General features: G+C 46.5%; 2 protein-coding genes across 2 annotated transcripts; both read right to left on the reverse strand.

The window, feature by feature from the left end:
• Nucleotides 1–620: 620 nt before the first annotated feature.
• mapre1b (microtubule-associated protein, RP/EB family, member 1b) lies at nucleotides 621–7,782 on the reverse strand. Its single transcript, XM_067240043.1, has 7 exons — nucleotides 7,643–7,782; nucleotides 6,475–6,605; nucleotides 5,718–5,863; nucleotides 4,814–5,012; nucleotides 4,496–4,605; nucleotides 4,134–4,286; nucleotides 621–3,549 (listed from the first exon to the last, which is right to left on the reverse strand). Exons 2-7 carry the CDS (start codon nucleotides 6,593–6,595, stop codon nucleotides 3,499–3,501), a joined length of 780 nt encoding a protein of 259 aa, XP_067096144.1. The 5' UTR covers nucleotides 6,596–6,605; nucleotides 7,643–7,782; the 3' UTR covers nucleotides 621–3,498.
• A 766-nt stretch (nucleotides 7,783–8,548) lies between these two features.
• On the reverse strand, nucleotides 8,549–23,294 carry LOC136946542 (uncharacterized). The gene is made up of 24 exons (XM_067240918.1): nucleotides 23,186–23,294; nucleotides 22,638–22,764; nucleotides 22,356–22,501; nucleotides 22,009–22,099; nucleotides 20,053–21,188; nucleotides 19,090–19,689; nucleotides 18,637–18,757; nucleotides 18,526–18,539; nucleotides 17,630–17,779; nucleotides 17,330–17,437; nucleotides 17,048–17,189; nucleotides 16,597–16,947; nucleotides 16,387–16,431; nucleotides 16,195–16,274; nucleotides 12,236–12,348; nucleotides 11,811–11,994; nucleotides 11,594–11,678; nucleotides 11,306–11,451; nucleotides 11,039–11,129; nucleotides 10,628–10,776; nucleotides 10,435–10,520; nucleotides 10,082–10,151; nucleotides 9,784–9,908; nucleotides 8,549–9,526 (listed from the first exon to the last, which is right to left on the reverse strand). The coding sequence occupies exons 2-24, from the start codon at nucleotides 22,750–22,752 to the stop codon at nucleotides 9,373–9,375; spliced, it is 4,302 nt and encodes a 1,433-aa protein (XP_067097019.1). The 5' UTR covers nucleotides 22,753–22,764; nucleotides 23,186–23,294; the 3' UTR covers nucleotides 8,549–9,372.
• Between the last annotated feature and the right edge of the window lie 1,384 nt (nucleotides 23,295–24,678).

Here is a 24,678-nt window from a genome sequence, read left to right on the forward strand (position 1 = left end):
TCCGTGCTCGTGACCATTGTGAACTGTTAAAGCCAAGAGCCACAAAATCCCTGCTCACGCACAGAGGTGAGATGGTTATCCCGAATGCTGACACGTCTGTTTAGTTTGAGAGAGGATCTGTATTCATATCTTTTGGACAAAAGGCCAGATCTAGCAGTTTTTGCTGGAGTAGAAATGGCTTACTCAACTGGGCGGCAGATATTCAATGATACAAGATCAACAAAGCAATGCAGGGTGCAAATACAACATTTTGATAAACCTGCCAGGATCCTGAAGGCATCTTGCCGGCCTTCATGTTGGCAATGCTGCCATTTAAGGTACTTCCCATTGCTAACACTATCCAGTTTCAGCCTGCAGCTATCTCCAGCAGTCTGTTACAGACTCCTCCACAAAGGGCCCATTCACAGTGGGACAGATGTTCTAGAAATCCCTAGGCTCTCTGTGATGTCACATTATTTGAATCTTGGAATTTATAACCTAGAAGAACCTAGAACAACCATCTATTCTAGACCGATGGTGTTTTCCTGGTCGTGAGATGACTCACTCACCCACCCACCCATGACAACATTATAGTAAACAGTGAGGATAAATGACTCAACAATAACAAAAAACACAACAAATTTGCTTACCGTGGAAATACTGTTTTTATTCATCGTAAGAAACTTGATTCAGCTAAGAGTTTAAGAAAGAAAATAAGAAAAACATATTTTCCCGCTTAAAAGACAAACATAGAGAAAGATAGATTGATAAAACTAAAAGGAGGGGGGGGGGGAGGCCACAAGGCCCACAGTGTCCAGGCGCCTCAGCTCTGGGGGGGGGCACCAATGGGGGCACCAATGTAAGCTGAGCATCGTCATTCCAATTCATAGTACCATCAGAAACCTTTACATGAGAGAACCAATCAGACGGCTTGGGGTCAGACCAAGGTTGGAGGTCAGAGGTTATTGTTGGCACAGTGAGACTGAGGCCACAGTGGGGTCGGGTCGCTGTCCTAACCCAACAGCGTTGCATATCAAACATCTTCACTGAGTCAAAGGTTTTTCAATGCGATTTGTCTTGGTGAGACCCCATGCACCCACCACAATTAACCAGCAAGGTTGTGTACAAAGAAGAAAAAAAAAACATAACACTGAATATGTTTCAATACAAGACACTGAGGTTCTCGTTACAGTTCAAGTTTTCTGTGTTTCTTCCGCCGCCTACGGAGACTTGAACACACACGGTGACGTGATTATCTGAACAGGAAGGTTTCATGTTCATGCCCCAAACCTATTCTGGAAAAAAAAACGACGATTCGGAAGAAGGGCGATTCCTAGACATGCACATCAAAATGGAGCTTGGGTCCTTAACAAAGGCAAACTGTAGTAATTCAGATAACATGAAGAAATCCACCATCACCACCTTTACATGCAGGCACCTGCTGACATGACTATAACATTCAAGCTCTCTCTCTGCCCTGCCTATAACAAAGGCATCATCATCACTTGTTCAGGTACTAGGAGAATATTATACTCCAGCCTGGTTGACATATCCACTGTGATCTGGGAGCTTGTACCACCAGACTAGTTTACCAGGCTTGCAAAACAGTACTAAAGTTAGACGGTATAGTAGACTGAGATCATTCTAAACAATCTCACCTATTTCAACAACCAGAAAGCCAATGGCTCTCATCAGTAAAGCGTGTATTAAACTACATTACCCAGACTGCTCTTCTGTGTGCTGGCTGCTGTCCATCAACCACTACTGTGTGGATGGAGAATTCTACCTGCAGGCTTCAAATTGTTAATTAAAAAGTTAATCAGGTTCGTGTGACTTTAGAGGCTCGGTCATTACAGAGGTGAGGGGTTTATCTGAGAATGACATGGAAGACTGGAGACCCTGAAACCTTTCTGCCTCGTTCTCTAGAAGACATGCTACAGAGCAGCAAAAAAACATAGCCTCCAAATATTAAGAGCTAACTGACAATACTTTAATTCGCATTACAAACATTTGCCAAAAAAGAGAAAATACATCGAAGTCACATCTATGTTGAGTTTATGAAAAAGGTTACCAAGAGAAAAAAAAAAAACGTTAAGAATAAGGCCATTTATAAAAACATATAAAATCTCTGACTTGTTCTGTGCAGAGTCTGGCAGTTATGTTTTGGGGCCCATTTACTTGGTCTCTGGGACATCAGCAAGGCTATGATCAATCTAAACTCATTCCACAATGTACATCGCCTTGTTAAAACTCTCCACAAATCCAGTTGAAATATGGTTAAAAAAAGAAAAGAAAAGAATGTTTAAAAAAATAATCTATCACCTTTATGAGGGTCTTTCCTCGCAAAGAGAAAGCCTTTGGCACAAGAAGTCAAATATCTTGTGCCAGTGGAGGAAACGGCGGTTAGAGAAAAGCCAAAAGCGGGGTAGTTTGGGATGACCCGGTGAACCTGCCTGGCCGCTCGAGGCTAGGTTAGTTTACCAGGACACGTGTGAGGCTAAAGCCCAGAGGTCATGGGTCGAGGCAGGCATTTACAGTGCATATGCCTTCTAACACATAGAAGGCAAGCAAAACATAAAATATATCTCACATACACACACACACACACACACACACACTCCACCACAAGCCTCGTTGTTGCGATACGATTCTTGTTCAGCATTAAATACTGGCATGCCTAGAAGACTTGCAGTGAAGAAGCTGCATTCTGTATTAGTGTGACCAGCCTGTGACTTTGACAAACGGAGTCACAGTTCTCCTGGAATAAACAATTGCACATTTTAAACAAGCTCATCCTCAGATGAGACCCAATGATAAAACAGTAAAACACGTTTTTTGGGGTGTGTGGGTGGGGGGCACAGGGTGGACTGAGTAAAGTACTAATGATAGACCATGATCAGAAAACATCAACCATACACACAACATAACATATCTAAAACCCTTCCTCTATCGACATAACTAGGAAAACGAGTTCCCATACGTAATGGAAGCATGTGGCAAAGACTGTGATAATTTAGGGAAAAGAGAAAACATGTACAAAAGACAGTGCAGGTGCCAAAGAACTTGCGACACAACACACACGGGAGAAAATAAAATTAAATGTAAAGCCCAAAGAAGTGGAATATTACAGACGGATAAACTCACTCTTCGGGACCTGAGCAGACCAAGATGGCCACTAGAAGCCGACCAAGATGGCCGCTCTGTAGTGTAGTACAGCACTAGGCTAGGCAGATACAGGGCACCAGGAGAGCGGGCCAGGGACAGGCCCTTCAGAGGAGGTACTTCACACTTGACTTGTTTCAACTTGATTTGACAGACAGACAAAAAAAAACATTTCATATCGAGTCCATTTCAGTACCCCAAATCCATATCATGAACTGGTGGTTTCAGGTACTAGAGAGGGAGGGTGGGGCTGGGGCTGTTGCTGATTGCAGGGGTGAGGGGGTGGGTTCAGGCAGGTTCGGAAAGGAAAGGTTGGTTGGAGGTTGTAGCAAGAGGTGCGTCATCCAGTCCCGAGAGTTAGAACTCCTCCTGCTCTTCTGATTCGGCGTCCGGTATGACAAAGCCCTCCTGATAGGACACATGGGACACAGAATGAGGCGTGTTTATCAATATCCTACTGAGATCTCCGTACTCCTCATGCATCATTTTATTTTCTAAAGATGATGTCATTCAGATGTTGATTACATTGTTCTAGTTCGTATTTTATTTTTTTTGTACCCAAGGGGTATGAATGTTGTCCAGACAGATCTAGCTATGCCTCGTACAATAAATAAGGCAGGCCTGAATGAGCCTGTGCTAGTAGTGTTAGCATACTGAAGCAGTAAGCCAGTCTCAGTAATGTCACCATACTGAAGCAGGCCTACTGGGCTACAAACATTACATTCCACTAGTGGAATTATAAGAGAGAATCAGCTGTTGCTTGGACCACGACACATGATCTTAACCCAGAGGATAGAATTCAAAAAAGCTTACAGCTGTCATGTTTGTAGCTGTGTGTTTACCCACAGACTACTTTGCATGTTTTGTTCAGAAGATCTTGGTTGTGTGGAGCATTCCTGTTGTGACTGACTACTGACTACTACACTAGTAGTGTTGAAAGTTCATCGTTTGGGTAATAGCTGGTTTTGAGGTGTGTGTGTGTGTTCACTCACATCTGTGGCATAGAGAATGTCTATGATCCTCTGCAGTGTTGGGTCTCCTTCTCCCTCCTTCTCTTGGCAGATGAGCTCGATGTTCCTCAGTTTTCCAAAATAAAAGTCCCTCTCTTTCTCCATGTCCTGGATGGTGGACTTTAGAATGTTGACCTGCAGGGAGAGAGAATCTCATTTATGACCTCTGGCTCTACTAAACGACCATTTAGGCATCAACTAGAAAAACGTAGCTTACAACTATATTGTCTATATAGTTCTATATTCACAATATTGCCTCTATTTAATTTGAATACATGAATGACTGGATGAATGAATACATAGAATAGATACAAGGATGAAAAACAAAAAAACAACCACATTACCTCCTGGATAAGCTCTGCCCTCTCCTCATCTCCTCCACCGACCCCTGGTCTCCGTGCCAATCCCGGCGCCATCTTGGGTGCTACCTTGGCAACCGCGGCCCTCTGGGGAGCTGGTAGAAACAGCCGACCAATCAGAGTAAGGGAAGAGGGGAGAGATTGATTACGAGCTGAAGAAGTTCTCATGTATGGATGCATCTCTGTCGTGGGGAGGATGACCTGACACAGTGACCACACCAAGGGGAGAGGGGGGTGAGAGAGAGAGATTGGGGGGGAAAGAAAGAGAGACAGAGAGAGACAGAGAGCGAGAGAAAGACTGACCTGCATTGAGGATCTTCTTGGGCTTGTTGAGAGCAGACATGGCTGGGCTGGGCATGGGCATGGTGTCCTGACCCTGGCGCGCCTCCACGGGGTCGTAATCCTTACCGTCATAATTGGCGTCAAAGAACTTTTTGAACCACTGGACAAACTCAAAGTTGTCCTGGAACTTCCCCTTTATCAACTTGTCCACTGGGATGATCTGGGAGTCAATTGCAACAGAAGAGTGGAAGAGAGTATAGTAAAACTTCCCTTGTACGATTTTAACCATATTGGGGAGGTTGAGGACAGTGTTACGCGTGGAGATCTGGGTGAGATATGACACCTTTACTCCACAGCAGGTTTGGACACACCAGGCGAGGGGTGTGGCCAGCAATACTAAACCCTGTGGCGTTCTGGAGAACACAGATGAGATCAAACACGGATTGGACACAATGGGGGAAAGGTTTCTCTCTCTCACACACCTTTAAAGTACCATTACAGCCACACACACAATATCTTCATTGTGCAGTGTGGTCCAGTTCCAGGATGAGAACTAATGACAAGCTAACAGAGTGAAGCCTGTCTAGCAGGTCAACAGCCCTCTCATCGCATAAATGTAAATATAGGAGGGGGGAGAGAGGGAGAGAAAGAGAGAGGCCATGCTAATTCAGCAGTAAACACAATTAACAGTCTGCAGCACAGCTGACATCATTAGGAGGTCCCCCCTCAGACACACACACACACACGCACACACATGCACACACACGCACAGAGTAAAGTCCAAGTCCATACATGAGGGCTGGGATTAGGATCAGAGAACATCTAATAGCGAGTCAATAACAGAAGCAGTTTTACGGAAGGGGGGGGGGGTGTCAATCCTTCTACCAACTACCCTGCGACTGTGGGGCACTGGCAGCTTGCTCACCTTGTCAACGCCCATCCTTTTGAAGCTGGCCTGCAGTATCTTGTAGTTATGAATGAACTCGTGTTCGAGCTTGGCAGCAAACTTCACTTTCTTCAGAGGCACACAGCCAGGGAAGAGCATGTCCATAAACTGGCAATAGGCAGCACCTGGGGGAGGAGGGGAGGGGGAGTTGGGTATTCCAAAGGTGAAACAGAGCGACAATGTGAGGGAACCATTGTCAAAAACACCCAACTTTGATCTATCAGCCTTTTATCTGAGAACAGCAGATAATGACATCAGACTAACAGAGGACTACAGAGTAATGACAGGTTTAGGCAGAACATAAATCTGAAACATGATCTTGGCGTGTCCTCTAGTTAAAGCCTGACCCAGTGGTTAAGCAGGCAGAGCAGCCTACATCGTAACAATACAAAGCTGCTGTTCAGATCTGTCTCACCTCCATCTTTGCCATATCAATCCTGAACAACATTTGCCAGTATTTGCCTACCAACCTGCTACACCCATAACCTCTGTTGCCTCGACATCATCATGGAAAAATGACACAGCACTTGTGCAGCAACAATGAGCGATACTCCATAGATAACGCTGACATCAAATGATTAGTCATCTATGATGCTAGTTCATCTTTAGCTTCACAGTTCCCTACCAACCAACCTATAGACCCCTGACAGGCAACACATAAAGACTGGTACCAGCTCTGGATTAGCTAGCCAATCCTTTGAGTTGGTTAGTTAGTTAAACGGGGGGTAAGCTTTACCTGAACACAGCAGCTCGATCTTGGTGAGGTTGATCTGTAGGGACTCGTTGATCCAGGCCAGCATGTCATGACGACTCAGATTGTCGCTAGTTACCGATGTCGAGTACACGTTCACAGCCATTTTATCACGACTGATGGGATGGGAGACGGGACAGTTAGACACATGGTTACGTTACATCACTAGAGTAGCCCTTTTGAAAGGGTTGCAAAGAGGTTGGCTATGGAACAGGTTGACAGTAGACAATAGTATTACTAGCTGGCTATGATTACTTTGCTGATTCGGGACTCAATATGACCTACACCATGTTCATATTTCATAACAGCATACAGTCAGAGTTCTTTCCTTATAGTTGTGCCTGTATTCTGTTTAGCTATGTCCCCTGACTAAAGAAGATAGCCATCTTATCTCATGTATCTAGCAACCTTATTGTTTGCCAAACCGTGTAACTGCAGTTACAGTGTAACAAACTGGCCATTACGGAAAATGACAGCGTACCGTCTCTCTACAGTTTGTCCAGGCACACTAGCTTATCGCATTGGCCGAGGGTAGCTTGCCAAATAGGACCCACAGACAGCTGTGAGAGAAATATCTGGGATGGGAGTGACCCATCTAACGTTAGCCCAGCCTAGACTAGAAGAAGCTAGCGTATTTGCTAGCTTTACCAAGTTTATCCATCTGACTAGCAAGCTAGTTTCTGCAAAAGGCCAAATTAAAAACAGTTAGAAAGCAGATTCTAGTCCGACCGAGGTTACCATCTCGCTAGGTAGCACGTACTGTAACAGAACATCTTTAGAAATTGTCTAGCAAGCTATATATATAACCATAGTTAAACTTGCACTGGCTATTTTGTTTACTACAGTAGCTAGCTTTAGATTGATCACTTGTAATTCCAAAAATGTAATTGTGTAAAAGCTTAATAGCTACCTAACTATGAGCAACTAAGCAGTCTAGCGGCATTTCCCCCGCCCTACCTTAGCCGGTGCAGGCTTGCTAGCTAGCTGGCGTGTTAGTTAAGTAACCATAGACGCCCTCCCTTAAACACCATTCAACTCAACGTTTCAATCCCTTTTTTCAGGGCGCTCCTTTAGCAATTAGCATGCTAAGCTAAATGCTAGCTCAACCATTACCCCCACGTTTGACTGAAACGTTGCGATATGAGGTCTTTACCTTTACTGGAATTTCACGGGTCTAGGCGTCGTTTGAATATTATTTACACGTAAACGATTTCTCATCTAAACGCTATGATTACAGATTACTGCTGGATCTAGACTGTAGCTAATGGGCCAGTGCAGTCCGCCGGCGGTCGAATCCTTTCAGCCCAACTGCGTTTGTTCTAGCAGGCTTGCTGAATACGTCACGACGCTGCCGACGTCTCGCGTGCGACTCATTCTCGGACCGAGGGCTGTTTGGGCGAGGCCACTGGTCAAGTTGAGTGAAACAGAATAATCAATTTGTAATAAAAAAAAAAAAACGATTGTTTAGTATGTAAACCAATTGAAGTTGGGTCCCGTAAGAAATCTAGTATTTTAGCATCCATGTGTGTCCCCTTCAAGTTGGGTCACAACACAACTGGAGCACCTGTAAAGATGCAGTACCCAACACTAAGTTTATTGCTGGCTTGTTCCCGGTTCGGAGTAGTGGGCCCAGTATGTCTAGCTGGAAGCACTGTTAGCCATTAATATAGGACCTTTGAACTTACCAACCTAGTTTCTTTCATAGTTAGCAATGGTGGGGCTTATTGAACCAAGAACAAGGAGAACTCCATACAGCACACACTGTTGAGAGACTTTTGTCCTGTCTTTTATTCTTGTAGAAGCCACCAGTGTCCCGGTCCATGGAGACTGAGCAGATCTATGAAAGGACTGTTTCATGTGAATGGGCCCTTTTCATGTGACATGACCACATGCATGCCTGATGGCACACACATCACAGAGGGGCAAGACCTACTCCTACACACATTTGTGACAGAGGGACTCACAGCCAAAGGACATTATCCAAATTTGAGTCATTCCCAGGAAGATATTCCAGTTGTGTATTGTCAATGGTTTTATTTCAGAAAATATTTTAGTTGACAAGTATAATATGGTCCTTCTATGGTCCAGTCAAACTCTTGTATTATTTGTGCAAGTGACAAAACATTTTGAATAAAACACTATTTAAGACAATATGGCTTTACTGTTCTACTAAATTCGTGTTCTCCCCCTATTCCCAGTAAACATGTGGACATCACATGATTGCTTTTTTCCACTGGACAAAGTAAGGAGTGAAACATGAATAATATATACTGTTATTTAACAATATCACCATAGCAAACCAACATCTTGCAAATCATTTTACAAAAGTAACTTGTAAAAGGCAAGTATACAGTAATGAATGAGTCAAGACAGTTAATCGCATGTTGTAGCACCAGGCAGAGTAAAATAGAGCAATAGTTCTCTGCATCAGTCATAGCTAATGCCCATCTCTGTCTATCTGATCTCCTCTCCTCCCCACATATCTATAGGGAGGGGAAACGACAGTACATTATGGCAATGCCAGAGAGGTCATGTGCCCTCATTAAAACACAGAGTAGACAGGATATTGACAGTGCTCTCATAGAGGTCAGTCCTGTTCAACATTCTAATAACCAGACACAGACATACAGTACAACGAATAAGCACCCAATATAATGCATCCTTAACATGCCCTGAAAAACCCCCAAAACAACCTCTCCAAGATGAGGTGGAAGTGAGGGAAGGAGAGAGAGGGGGAAGGGAGAGAAGGATAACAAAAAGGAGGCGGGGTCGGAGGAGAGAATGAATCAAGAGGGAGGGGGGGGGGGGTCGTATGGAGGAGCCCCCATGGCCCCATCCCCCATCTCAGCTGCCGTTGCTTGGCAACCGTGCGCCTGCGGTGGGTTAGGGGGGCAGCTGCTCGCAGGCGAAGTAGTCCTTGAGCGGGGCGAAAAGGTGCCGGATGACGGGCACGCTCCAGGACTTCCCCAGAACCTTCTGTCTCTGCTGGCGGTTCATGTTCTTCACGTCCGTGTAGTGTTTGGGGAAGCCAAAGATCCTGGAGTGGGAGGGAGAGACAACTGGTTCAGCTGGTGGAACGCAGTTCCTGGTGAGGGCATGAACCTAGCCGAGACCACTCCTGGGTTCAAACTCAGGACACGCAAACATGATGACCACCTCTTTAAACACCGCTCTAAAAGCTATCTTTTCAATGGCGCAGGTGGGAAGTATTTTATACTGAACAGCCACCATATAGTCATACTAATCAGTTTCACTAAATGATGCCCAGAACACAGATAGTGGTGAGTAACGTACTGTTCCAGCTCAGTGATCCATAGGGTGTCTTCCTTCTTGTTCTCATCCAGGACAGGCAGTTTGGACATGTCCTTCCCCTGTTTCATTGAGGCTGGGTTGGTGGTGATTGTGCGCACTTTGGTGAACTAAACAAAAACAAACGTGGCGTCAAAACATGGCAGTCTATATGCCTTAACGTTAGTAGGCCTGCATGCCTAAAACATACACTGTAAGAATTTCAGGCAAAACATGACATGTTTTCACGGGTGAAAAAGTGTCATGAGAAGAATTTAAGTCAGACATCTGGGTGGGTTCTCACCTTGGCGGTCCGGCCGATCTCCAGGCAGTCCTGAAGAAGGAGCTTGTCGTTCTTGGAGGCAATGATAGGTCTGCGAAAACATACAGAAGACCAACTGAGCTAAGCTTGATGGTGTGTGTGTGTGTGTATACACAGCTCTGGAAAAGATTAAGAGGCCACTGCACCTTTTTCTTTCCTTTCCAAACAATTAAAAGTACTATTTTGAGTGAGGAACAGACGGGTTCAATTTATGAGGCCACTGCAAGTTGAACCCTTCTGTCCCTCACTCAAAACTTTCCTTATCTAATTATTTGGAAAGGAAACAAAAATCTGCAGAGCTGTATGCATGTGTGTGTGTGTGTGTTAAATCATACCGGCTCATCCCAGGGATGTTTCCCCAGAAGCACCGGGCTCTGTGGGCAGGGCTAACTTTCACAGCATCCACCACCACTGGGTTACACTGAGGGGGTAAACATCAGAGCAGTTCAGGGTACAACTCCTCCCAGCATGCCCTTCAGACGGTATCATGAACACTAAGGCGAGCAGTGAGAAGAGAGGGTACTCCACCTCCAGGAAGCGGCAGATGTTCAGCCTGTCATGGTTGTTCATGAACACCACGTTCTCGAAGAGCCAGAAGAAGGGCCGAGGGTTGTTCTCCTTGGGCTTCAGCAGGTCCAGGATCCTGTAGTACTCGAAGAACAGCCGGCCCGTGCCCTCTGCAGGAGCAGCACAGGTCAGAGGTCAGAGGACACACAACATGACTCTCAAGACAAAGATTCCAAATCAAAGAAATCAATTTGGCGTAGCGAATTTAGGGCCATGCGTTTAGTCTTAATACAACCTTTACTCGCTCACACACACAAATATATTTCAGAAAACAAGGAGCCATAGCTTTGCAGTAATACTCCCATCTTCTGGACAAGCACATGTATTACATGCATCCACCAGGGGTAAGTCACACAGCCAGCTGAGACGTACCGAACAGGCCCTTCCTGATGGGGTTGACGATGGAGAGGTCGTTACAGGGGCTGCCTCCTATCAGGAGGTCAAACGGGCCCCACTTCTTCAGCTGGAACACACAGGTCAGTTAGAGTCAGAACATATGGTCAGAACAGACAGGTCAGTTACAGTCAGAACATATGGTCAGAACAGACAGGTCAGTTACAGCCAGAAAAGACAGGTCAGTTACAGTCAGGTCGCTTTATACGAGTAAACATTCACAGCAGACGACTAGGTGACACCTACGTGCTCCTTGGTGATTGACCTGACGTCATCCACCTGTGTGATTATCCCCTCGTGGTTGACGGTCGACACAGCGATGGACTCCTCACACACCTCAGAGGCCATGTAAATCTCCACCTTAAAGCCCAGCTCCTTCAGAACAAGGTAGCCTGGGGAACATACACACAAAGTATTAGAACATGATCAGGAAGCGATCAATCGTTAGAATCTAGGCAGTGGAATCCTGGCAGTAGAGCCCTCACAGTAGAATCATCACAGCTGATGAATCATCATAACCGAGCAGAATCAGACCTGTTGCTATCCCATCGAACAGCGACAGCACTCTGATTGGTCGACGCTGGCTGGCAGGTAAGGATGGGTAAACTCGATGCGGCTCCTGGTGAGGACACAGGCCAAAGGTCACGTGTGAGCAAGGGAGCCTCCATCTAGAACCACCTGGTGCCCTCCCCCACCCCCAAACAGGAAGCTTGGAATAGGACAGGAAGTCCTACGTGGAAAGTCGACTTACAAACTCCATGGCGCTGTTATTGAAGAAGAAGGTTTGCACGCGTACGCTCCAGTCGTGGCGTGGCTGGAGGGCCCCGTGGCGCTGGCTGGGCTGACAGAGGTAGCATATCCACGGGTCCACCTCCTTTAGGAACTCGAAGGTCTTCGAACCCACCAGGATGTTCACACAGTCGACGCAGTAGGACCTGGGGGAGGGAGTGTGTGTGTGTGGGGGGGGGAATGGAAAAATACAAGATTAGGGGAAGAGGGAGGAAGGATACAACATTGGAACAAGGGCAGGGAAAGAGTGAGAGGAAGAGCGAGAAAGAGAGAGATCTTCAAATCATCTGTGAGGAGGGCTTAAGACAAGTGTTGTGTCACTTCTACAGGGTGTAGAAGTGACACTTCTAACCCCCCTCCATATTTCTGGTCTCCACAGTGACCTACCGGCTGCAGCTGTCGTTGCCACACAGGAGGACCTCCAGGCCGGAGCAGCAGATGGTGCAGTAGGACTGGTAGCCGTCCTCATCGTACCTGTGCAGCGTCTCTGTGAAGTTATCCTGCAGGGAGCCACACACCAGCTTATTGCAAGCACACATACTGCACACTGTCTCATTACCAGAGCACACCAAAAAACCACTCCATATATAGCAAGTGTAATATATTATTACACTTGTTTGGGCTTGAGAGCCGGCTAAAGAGTAGTAGACTAACGTTACGTTTTGAGTGGATGGCGAGGGCGAGACGCCGAAATGGATGCCAATAAGATTCTGAATGGAAAGTTTACTTTTAAAAAGTTGCCAAAGTGATTTGTGTGTTTTGTCGAACTGAGCTATCATCGCAGCACGTCCAGTCTGAAATACCACTTGATGGCCAAGCACACAGCTGATGCAAATTCTCCGCCCCTCGTCAAAGCCAGGCGATTGCAATGTTGTTTTCATAAAAACAAGCACTAAGCAAGCCGATCTACTTTTCCATGTTGATAAGAGCAATAAAATGAGAAAAAAAAGGGACAAAAAGAAATCAAGGGACATTTATAATAGAAAAAAATGTGCGCTTAATTGCGAGTTAACTATGACATTAATGCAATTAAATATTTGAATCTTTTGACAGCACTAATATATATATATACAGTCAGGAAAATAAGTATTTGAACACCCTGCTATTTTGCAAGTTCTTCCACTTAGAAATCATGGAGGGGTCTGAAATTGTCATCGTAGGTGCATGTCCACTGTGAGAGACATAATCTAAAAGAAAAATCCAGAAATCACAATGTATGATTTTTTTTCTATTTATTTGTATGATACAGCTGCAAATAAGTATTTGAACACCTGTCTATCAGCTAGAATTCTGACCCTCAAAGACCTGTTAGTCTGCCTTTAAAATGTTCACCTCCACTACATTTATTATCCTAAATTAGATGCACCTGTTTGAGGTCTTTAGCTGCATAAAGCCACCTGTTCACCCCATACAATCAGTAAGAATCCAACTACTAACATGGCCAAGACCAAAGAGCTGTCCAAAGACACTAGAGACAAAATTGTACACCTCCACAAGGCTGGAAAGGGCTACGGGGAAATTGCCAAGCAGCTTGGTGAGAAAAGGTCCACTGTTGGAGCAATCATTAGAAAATGGAAGAAGCTAAACATGACTGTCAATCTCCCTCGGACTGGGGCTCCATGCAAGATCTCACCTCGTGGGGTTTCAATGATCCTAAGGAAGGTGAGAAATCAGCCCAGAACTACACGGGAGGAGCTGGTCAATGACCTGAAAAGAGCTGGGACCACAGTTTCCAAGGTTACTGTTGGTAATACACTGAGACGTCATGGTTTGAAATCATGCATGGCACGGAAGGTTCCCCTGCTTAAACCAGCACATGTCCAGGCACGTCTTAAGTTTGCCAATGACTATTTGGATGATCCAGAGGAGTCATGGGAGAAAGTCATGTGGTCAGATGAGACCAAAATAGAACTTTGGGGTCATAATTCCACTAAACGTGTTTGGAGGAAGAAGAATGATGAGTACCATCCCAAGAACACCATCCCTACTGTGAAGCATGGGGGTGGTAGCATCATGCTTTGGGGGTGTTTTTCTGCACATGGGACAGGGTGACTGCACTGTATTAAGGAGAGGATGACCGGGGCCATGTATTGCGAGATTTTGGGGAACAACCTCCTTCCCTCAGTTAGAGCATTAAAGATGGGTCGAGGCTGGGTCTTCCAACATGACAATGACCCGAAGCACACAGCCAGGATAACCAAGGAGTGGCTCCGTAAGAAGCATATCAAGGTCCAGACCTAAACCCAATAGAGAATCTTTGGAGGGAGCTCAAACTCTGTGTTTCTCAGCGACAGGCCGGAAACCTGACTGATCTAGAGAAGATCTGTGTGGAGGAGTGGGCCAAAATCCCTCCTGCAGTGTGCAAACCTGGTAAAAAACTACAGGAAACGCTTGACCTCTAATTGCAAACAAAGGCTACTGTACCAAATATTAATATTGACTTTCTCAGGTGTTCAAATACTTATTTGCAGCTGTATCATACAAATAAATAGTTAAAAAAATCATACATTGTAATTTCTGGATTTTTTGGGGGGATTATGTTTCTCACCGTGGACATGCACCTACGATGACAATTTCAGACCCCTCCATGATTTCTAAGTGGGAGAACTTGCAAAATAGCAGGGTGTTCAAATACTTATTTTCCTGACTGTATATATATACAGTTAGGTCCATAAGTATTTGGACATTGACACAATTTATCATTTTGGCTCTGTATACCACCACAATGGATTTGAAATGAAACAATCAAGATGTGCTTTAAGTGCAGACTTTCAGCTTTAATTTCAGGGTATTTACATCCAAATCAGGTAAACGGTGTAGGAATTACAATACATTTTATATGTGGCCCCCCCCTTTTTAAGGGACCAAAAGTAATTGGACAATTGGCTGCTCAGCTGTTCCATGGCCAGGTGTATGTTATTCCCTCTTAAAGGGAGTTCGTTATTTCATTGACAAGGAGCAGATAAAAGGTCTAGAGTTCATTTCAAGTATGGTATTTGTGTTTGGAATCTGTTGCTGTCAACTCTCAATATGAAGTCCAAAGCGCTGTCACCATCAGTGAAGCAAGCCATCGTTAGTTTTATTTTTTATTTTTCAACCTATCAGAGAGATAGCAAAAACATTAGGTGTGGCCAAATCAACTGTTTGGTACATTCTTAAAAAGAAAGAACGCACTGGTGAGCTCAGCAACACCAAAAGACCCGGAAGACCACGGAAAACAACTGTGGTGGAAGACAGAAGAATTCTTTCCCTGGTGAAGAAAAACCCCTTCACAACAGTTGGCCAGATCAAAACACTCTCCAGGAGGTAGGCGTATCTGTCAAAGTCAACAATTAAGAGAAGACTTCACCAGAGTAAATACAGAGGGTTCACCACAAGATGTAAACCATTGGTGAGTCTCAAAAACAGGAAGACCAGATTAGAGTTTGCCAAAAAAACATCTAAAAGAGCCTGTACAGTTCTGGAACAACATCCTATGGACAGATGAGACCAAGATCTACTTGTACCAGAATGATGGGAAGAGAAGAGTATGGAGAAGGGAAGGAACTGCTCATGATCCAAAGCATACCACCTCATCAGTGAAGCATGGTGGAGGTAGTGTTAAGGCGTGGGCATGTATGGCTGCCAATGGAACTGGTTCCCTTGTATTTATCGATGATGTGACTGCTGACAAAAGCAGTAGGATGAATTCTGAAGTGTTTCGGGCAATATTATCTGCTCAGATTCAGCCAAATGCTTCAGAACTCATAGGACGGCACTTCACAGTGCAGATGGACAATGACCCGAAGCATACTGCGAAAGCAACCAAAGAGTTTTTTAAGGCAAAGAAGTGGAATGTTCTGCAATGGCCAAGTCAATCACCTGACCTAAATCCAATTGAGCATGAATTTAACTTGCTAAAGACAAAACTGAAGGGAAAATGCCCCAAGAACAAGCAGGAACTGAAGACAGTTGCAGTAGAGGCCTGGCAGAGCATCACCAGGGACGAAACCCAGCGTCTGGTGATGTCTATGGGTTCCAGACTTCAGGCTGTCATTGACTGCAAAGGATTTGCAACCAAGTATTAAAAGTGACAATTAGATTTATGATTATGTTAGTTTGTCCAATTATTTTTGGTCCCTTAAAAAGGGGGGGGCCACATATAAAATGTATTGTAATTCCTACACCGTTCACCTGATTTGGATGTAAATACCCTGAAATTAAAGCTGAAAGTCTGCACTTAAAGCACATCTTGATTGTTTCATTTCAAATCCATTGTGGTGGTATACAGAGCCAAAATGATGAAATTTGTGTCAATGTCCAAATACTTATGGACCTAACTGTATAAAAAAAAAAATCTTTGTTACTTTGCATCTTGCGCAGAGGCCTCCTTCGAAGAGGGGGTGTTGGGTCTCGTAGTCGTTTGTACCACAGCAGAGACAGAACTCTGGAGGAGGATGGACAGAGAAGAGTTGAGGGGAGGAACGGGGCCCTGGACAGCAGGACGAATGAATTCACAACAGATTCCCACCCTTTCCCAACTTTTAACTCCTGCTCACCTTCTATGGCCGCCCCCGCCTCAAGAACCTCGCGGACCATCGCCTCTGGAATACGCAGGAAGACAAATAAAGAAAAATACCTCACTGTTAGACTGCACAATGATATGCCTTTCCTTCGCAATTTCAAAACTGTTGATAAGTGTGTGCTTGGAAGACACTCAATGTGGTGTATTTTTTTTGCATGTAAAATATAAATAAAAATAGGGATACCTCTGTGTTTCGGGTCTGGCTGTACGTAGACATGTCTGCTCTCCTTGGCCTTGTAGTAGGACGAGGTCCTCTTGTGGGGGGGCTGCCAGTCAGGGGAAGTGTCCTCTTCCGGGGGGGTCAGGCGCACCCCGGTCTTGGGCCTCTTGCGTGGGCGGACCTGGGGCCGTCTGTGCTTGCTGAGGCGGACTGACCCCCCCTTGAGCAGGCAGAGGGACAGCTTCTTCAGACTGACCGACACCTGCCTGAGCTTGGTGGGCAGAGACAGGGAGCTGCCATAGCTGTCCTTGTTGGAGGTGGAGCTGCACCGAGGTAACTTCGAGCCTGCGTTCGTGCTCGAGCCTTCCGTCTCGTCTGGGGGGAGAGAGAGACACAGATAGAGAAAACAGGGAGGGTGTTAGGGTTGAGTTGGGCAGGGATTCACTGTGCTGGTCGCCTCTGTCGTTCTGTGTACCGGGGGTGAAGGGGGGAGGGGCGAAGCCACTGGGGCCGCTGGGTTTGAATCCTCCGAAAGCCCAGTCCAGCATGACTCTCAGCTCCTCCTCTCTCTTGTCAGAGTCGGGACAAAACACCTTCATGCAGCGCTCGGCTGCCACCTGGACACAAACACAGCAAGCACTGTAAAATACACATACACACACACACACACACACAGAGCAAGCACTGTAAAATGAACACACACACACACAGATGTACAGCCAGACAGCAGAGCCCACATACACACACACAGTCTAACCTGTAAGGACTTGAAGATCGCTTCCCTGTAGGTGATCAGGGTGGCAAACGAGTTGGCACAGAAGTGCTGGGAAAAGGCTGCGAAGCGGTGGAGACCCTGGGTGCCGATCTGGACACACACATAAATAATAATATTAATTTATCGGCCATTATAAATGCCGATACCGATAGTTTGGAAAATGCCTAATATTGGCCGATAATATCGGCCCACCAATATATCGGTTGGCCTCTAATCTCCATTACCACTTCACTCTCCACATATCCTCCCCTCACCCGCCCCCCCCTTCTCCGTCATCCTCACCTCTGAGAACATGCCGTCCAGGTACCACTCCACCCTCCTCACCCCGCTGGGCACCGGCCTGCTCTCCCACACCCGGACCACGCCCGGCCACATGGAGCAGCCCTCCATGTGGCCCCACACCAGCTCGCCCACGTCGTAGCCACCGTCATCCTACACACACACCAACGTTTTAGAGGGGCACAGTGTAACAGTGTTTGTTCACAGTGTTATATTACGACCGATGCGTCAGTTTTAGTTGTTCTTGTATACATAAATGTTTTCATTGATGATGATGTATGTATTTGTTATGGGACAATAAAGTGGAACCCACCTGGTAGAAGCCGTTCTTCCTAGCTGGTGGCTCAGGGGTGGAGGTTACTGAGGGAGGGCTGTGCTGTTCTTCAGACTGGAGGTGGAGGTGACAGGGGCCGTTAAACATAGACTCCTTCAGTCTTCCCAGTTGGGTGCACAGCTATGGGCTGTGTATAACACAGGCTAGTCCCCCCCGGGCACATAGACTAGACAATGTTGATGGACACGTCTGAGTCAAAGCTCCTTAATGCTTCAAAGAAAAAAAGCATAGGTTTGAGGATTCAACCGATTTTACCTGGTTGTTCAAAATGGGCATCCAGATGATGTCATCCTCCTCGTCAACCACGATGGACTTGCTCATCTTGGGAGGTTTGGCTGCAGGCAAAGCACAGGGGAACCAGACATTAGCAATCAACAGCGAGTGGGTTCTCCTTAAAGCTGAGCTCCATTGACTGAGTCTGGGTTTCCTGACCGTTGCTGCTGTTGAGTTTGACAGGTTTCCATGTGACCTCAGTGACTATAACATCTAGGGAAAGAAGAAGAAGAAAAAAGGACAACTCAATCGAAAAACAATACATGAAGAAACACACAGCATGTTCACTCACCCCGGATACGGTATCTACGCAGAAATCACACGACGGGAGTTGGACCAGAGAAGGAAGGGAGCGAGGACGCATGTACAGAGTATTGAGACAGGGCCCTGTTGTGAGTCTTACCAGAGGAGTCAGAGTCGCTCTCTATGACTATCCTTGGACCAGGGAGGGAGAAGGGAGTGGTCTTCTGCTCGCCGTCGGCCTTCCGCCATTCAGCTGGGACCTGACATCTGTTCTCAAATGCCTGCACACGCACACAATAATGAATAAAGATCAATTTCTGGATCAAGGGTCTATCTTACTAATAAACTTGAAACCAAGGCTTCTTCTCTACACATTCTGAATAGTTTTGGATAGGGTAAAGAATCAATAGTTATGGTCAACTTTTAAATTTGTGAACAAACAGGGTGTGTGCCTCCCCCTCCCACATTGGCTCCTCTCTCAGTCTCAACCCCCCAGTTATCTCTGACCTTTAACCTGCTTCTGAGACTACATTTATTATTTATATCAACTTTTCAGGTAAAACCCCTCCAGACAGAGCTGTCCTCTGAGGCAGCTGGCTGCGGTGTGACTGACCTGAGTTAACACGGTGTCTCTCTGCAGGCTCCCTGGCAGAGCCAGCAGGGACAGCATGAGCCTGCGGAACACGGAGCCTCTCTCCAGCCCCTCCAGGACCTGGCCCCAGTGCTGCTCCGCATCCTCAACCTTCCCCGGGGGGCTCGTGGCGAGCGGCCTCTTCAAGTACTCCTGGTACTCCCCCAACAGCCTGTCCGTGTCTCCCCCCATCCCATCCTTGCAGACCCCCAGCTGGCTGGCCACCTCCTTCACGGCCGTCCACATCACGTCCCTCTTCCAGGCGGGCCGCAGCAGGACGGTTAAGCGCTTCAGGGCCGCTTCGCTCAGCGGCAGGCTGTCTGACAGGCCGCGGGTCACCTCGCGGTAGAAGGCGATGGCGGTGTCCACCAGCTGTCCCCGGAAGGCATCCACGTCCTCCAGCTGCACCGCACTCTCCGACAGGGAGTCCTTGACACGGGCCCCGCCGATGTCGACCTCTGACCTGTTGAGGTAGTGATTCTTGTTTTGCAAGACCTCTGGGTTGCGGCACCACAGGAAGAAGTTGGTGTTGCAGGGGCGCAGAAAACGGGTGCAGTAGGTGCGGAGGAGCGTGCCTGCCACCTGTGGGAGGAGGGGGGGAATGACACAGTCAATAAACAGATTATCCTGATCTTTGGATACACAATCTGGTTGTTCCGTGGCAGATAATGAAACAATAACTGTTTCTGTCTGACACAATTAGTGTTTATTTCTATTACAGAGGAACAAAACACGAGAAGCCTCCCCTCCACAGTCAAAACACACAAATATCTACCGTGGTGTAGGATTGCAATTCTATACTAGTATCTGCACTCTTTTCTTTTTATCTCGCTTGGGATCAAATCCTCTGCTAAATGAATACAATGTCAAGTCACGTCTGTTTAAAAATAAAAGTACACAGTAGTACACAGAGACAGCAGTAGAGATGGTGACAGCTTCCACTACCTGTAGGATCCCCTCCAGGTCCATGCTGCCTCCCTGCATGGCTTCCTCAAAGGCAGCCAGGGGCTCCAGGGCATGGGTGAGAAACAGCAGCAGCAGCCTCAGCCTGGAGTCTGTCAGACGGGCATGAATCTGCTGGGCATCCCCTCCTCCTCCCAGGGAGCTGAAGTATCCAAGCAGATCCACCCAGCCTTGGGCTATGGCCTGGACCATCCTGGTGAAGAAAAGGCACTGGGTGGCCACGGGGAGGTTGGGGTCAAACTCTGGTACGGCAGCGAACAGCTGCGTCAGGCTGTCGTGGGTGGGGGTGAAGGCGGAGCGGTGGCGATGGACGTCCCTGACTAGCTCGACCACCTCCTCCGACACGGCTGCTACTCCAGCCTGGCAGACGGACCCAGCCAGGCCAGGCAGCCCACACAGAGACACCATCCTGGGGCTCATGCCCCGGACTCCTGCCTCCAGGGACGCCTGCTCTTCTCTACCCGCTACGTCACAGTAGAACCAGGCCAGGTTGGCCAGGGGCAGCCCCAGTCTGGTCAGAGTCCTCCTCAGGCAAGTCAGCAGAGCTGTGGACGTGTCCTCTTTGGGCTGGAGGGCTTCCAGCAGACGCAACACCCGGCCCCCTGACTTCTGGTGGTAGTAGCCAATCAGGAGGAGGCAGGCGGTTTGCCCTGCCCCCACGTCAACATGGCGGTAGAAATAGAGGGTGTAGGGGGTGTGGAGGAGGGTGTACACAATGTCCTGGAGGTACCTCAGACCCAGGACTTGCCTGACTGTAGAGCTGGACAAACCCCCAGCAAGCCCCTCACCCTGAACCTGGCCCTCCTGCTGGGCCTGGTCCTGACCCAAACCCAGCCTTAGCTCCTGGTTCTTCTCTGACCAATGCGTTAAGAAGCGTTGCATAATGAGGCTACGGCGAGACAGAGGGCGTTCCTCCTCTCTTTCAGCCTCCACTTTGTCTGTCCTCTTGTCCTTTCTCTTCTCCTTCTCTTTCTCATTCGTCTCCCCCTCCTCTCCCTCGGTCATCCCATCCTCCTCCATCTCAGTCCTCTCATCCTCCTCTCCCTCGGTCGTCCCATCCTCCGCCATCTCATCCTCCTCTCTCGTAGCTTCCTCTTCCTCAGTCCTCCCATCCTCCTCTTTCTCAGTCATCTTCTCCTCAGTTCTCTTATCCTCCTCTTTCTCAGTCCTCTTCCCCTCCTTTCCCTCCGTCTTCTCATCCTCTTTTTTTTCAGTCTTCTCCCCTCTCTTACTCTCCTTTTCTTCTATGTTGGTGCTCACCTGTATTTCCAAATTCTGCTCTTTCCTCCCCCCCTCTACCGTTGCCCCCTCTTTCCCGGTCCCCTTTCCCTCCGTTTCCATCTCTCCTCCCGTCCTCTCCCCAGTATCCATTTTGAAGCCGCTTTCAGTCTGCTCCACTTTTTTCTCATCCATTTTCTCGTCCTCATCCAGGTCCCCGTTCTCTACAGTTATTTCTCTGCCTACTTTCAACTCCACGTTAATCCTCTCGTCCATCTCCGCCTCGTCGTTTTCTACCTTCGCCTCCTCCCCTCTCTCTACTTTAATCTGCCTCTTGATGGGGGGTCTGCTGAGGGCTGGGGTGTCCTTAGACCTCTGCCAGGGATGCTCTGTCGCCTCATTCATGTCTGCAAGAAAGAAACAGGAAAATAAGACTAAATAACAACAATGAGAAAAGGTGAATTAGTCAGAAAAAAAAACATTTTAAACCTACTCCTGACACTGCAGACATTATGACTGTCGTGAATACATATGAGAGTGCATCTTAATATACTGTATGACTACACCAAGGGGTTGATAGTGGTTTGTGGAGCTTACTTAGTGTTAACTGTGTTTTAGCTCTGGTTCTTGGCGTCGGGCTGGCAGCAGGGGTGCTGGTCGGGGTCCTGGGCACCATGCTCTGTCCTCCACGGGCCTCCAGGGCATTGTAGTCCCTGGCACTGTGGTTGGCGTCAAAGAATGCCTTGAACCAAATGAGGAAGTCCAGGGCTGTGTCCAGACAACCCTGCACCAGCTCCTTGACAGGGACGGACTGGGAGGAACGAGGGAGGAGAGGAAGAAGAGGGGAAGAGAATGAACACTGTCATCTGCTCAGTTGGGAGGGACTAGGAAGGAAGGATAATGAGGGAGAGATTAAAAAAATACAGACAGCAGAAACTTGAAAAAGAGGGTTCCTTGTCAGTTTGGATATACAGTACCAGTCTTTAACGATTGAATGGGAAAATGTGTCCAAACTTTTGACTGGTACTATAATTGACTTTGCCCCTAAAAGCAGCTTTTTGACCAACCTGAACCACCCCAGTCTTCCTAAATGCGGCCTGCAGCACACTGTAGTTCTGGAGAGAGTCCTCTTCATGTCTGGGCAGGAACTTGACCTGGCTCAGGTCCACAGAATCAGGGAACAGCCAGTCCATCATTTGGCAGAATGCAGCACCTGGATATCACGGCATACAGAGAGAGAGATGGACACACATACACACACACACATTTATTTAAAACCACTTCAAAACCCACTTCCTAAAATTACTTAACTGTGCACATGACACTTGTTGATTGTCACCCTACTGTACCTGAGCATGTCTGCTCCACCTTGGTGAAGCGTGTGTGTAGAGAAGCGTTCAGCCAAGCCAACAGCTCATACCGGTTGTGTTTTGCTCCAGGCTTCAGCTGACAGTTGACTGCCATCTCCCAGTCTGTCTGCTTCAGTCAACAGAACAACAGTTACGCTATAACTGTAGACTACTGCAGGCTACAGGTTTTAGAAAGCAGAGCAGTACTTATCAAACTGTGTAAAAACTTTCTGCGTCACGGTTTATATGTATTATTAAAAGGACGCAAAAATGAGAACCGTCTAAGACTTTCCATCGAGCGTGGACAAGTGAGTATTTCCAAAACACCAGCTTATTGTGCATATCTTAGCGTAGCATTATAGCCAAAACGGACTGAAGTCGCACGAAGGATTCAGTGTACATTTTGCTCGCCGTGGAAGAGAGCTGTGACTGCGTTCATTCGCCAACTAATAAGTCCCTTGCTAAAAGTTGACGCATCAAACAGTGGTTGCGTCCCGAAGCGCATACGTACACTTTAGTACCTGTACTGCAGTTGCCCAAGTACGTACTTTTGCATAGAGTATGAGTAAAATTGTCACATACTACTTTGTCAGTAATAGTAACTCGAAATGGCACGGACAGGTTCGAATTGGTATAGTCTCTCTGCGCAGGTCAGACAAGTCTGAAAAGCATGCCGTCCCACAAACTGCGCAATGCTGCAGGATGTAAGTCATTCTGTAGAGGGGGTTGTAGTCAATTCAGTCGATGGAACGGCTTCAGAGCAACCTAGTGTTCCTTGTACAGACCACTGAATTGGGTAAAACTGCCAGTAACATTCTGGTTATATGGCGTACTGTATTAGACATAGGCTATTATGTTTATTTCTTTTTATGGCTTCCTAAATATGATTATAGTGTGGGGACGCAGGCGGGGCGGCCATACTTCACAAGATGCATTGTGGGAAAACAGTTAAAGGAAACAAGTTTTAGTCGACCCAATGAAAGTGCAGAAAACATGAGGCTACTCTCGGAAGTAGCACTTGGGTTTTTCGTGTCTTTGACCCACCACTACCACAGCGCAGTGCTATTATTAGCCCTCTGTGACATGCTTGCGTGTAAAAAGGGCTATACAAATTAATTTGATTTGATTATTCAGTTATTGAAAGATACATATGGGCATACTGCATTGCATCCAGATTAGGGCCTAAAAAGAATAAAGTCTTTGACAGATCAGTGTTAAACCTTCGGGGGTTTCTTGTATACAAACATGCACGCGCATTCCAAAAAATGCAATTATCTTTTTTTCATTTGCACATAAATATAACATCAATATGTTAGGATATAACTATACTGGTAGTCAACTGTTAGCTATCAGTCTAATTCAACTAAGTTAGCAATTCAAATACATGTGCTCAAATAAAATAAAAAACCTAGCTAGCTTCTGAATCACAAAACCATGCTGACATGCCATAGCTCAACTTGTGTGTCTGTCTTGTTATTTGACAATAACTGGAGCATGGTGGTTACGTAGTGTCACCAAGCAAATTCAATGTAAAAATATTTAGAACAAGGTTAGTTTACGACCTCTCATATTTGAAAGAAATTTGTCAGCTACTGTGAACATTTGTCCAAGACGTGAGACACGTATGGCTAGCTTCAACTGCATAGGCTATAATTGTGTCTACTTATAGGTAGAACTAGTGTCCACAATTATATATCCATCCATTTGGCAAAAAAAACCTAAACAGAAAAGTATTGGCTCTCTGATTTGTCGTTAAAAGTCACGAGATTACGTGATACGTCAACCTTTAGGTCTGTAGATGTAGCCTAGGCTACAATACAGATCGAATAGACTACTTCAACATTGGGAACTAAAACACTAAAGGCAAACGTGACCTCATTCACAAATCAGTTGGTTATTGCTAGTAGCCTATACTGCTCAACAAAGATTGCCAAAGTAGCGGAAAATCGCAAGTTTTGTCGCTTGAAATTAGATTTGTGACTAGGGAATGTGAAAATTCAGTCGCTAAATCTAGCGACAAAGTCGCTAAAATTTGCAACAC

Source organism: Osmerus mordax, chromosome 7, assembly GCF_038355195.1.
Source record: "Osmerus mordax isolate fOsmMor3 chromosome 7, fOsmMor3.pri, whole genome shotgun sequence".
NCBI classification, from domain to species: Eukaryota; Metazoa; Chordata; class Actinopteri; order Osmeriformes; family Osmeridae; genus Osmerus; species Osmerus mordax.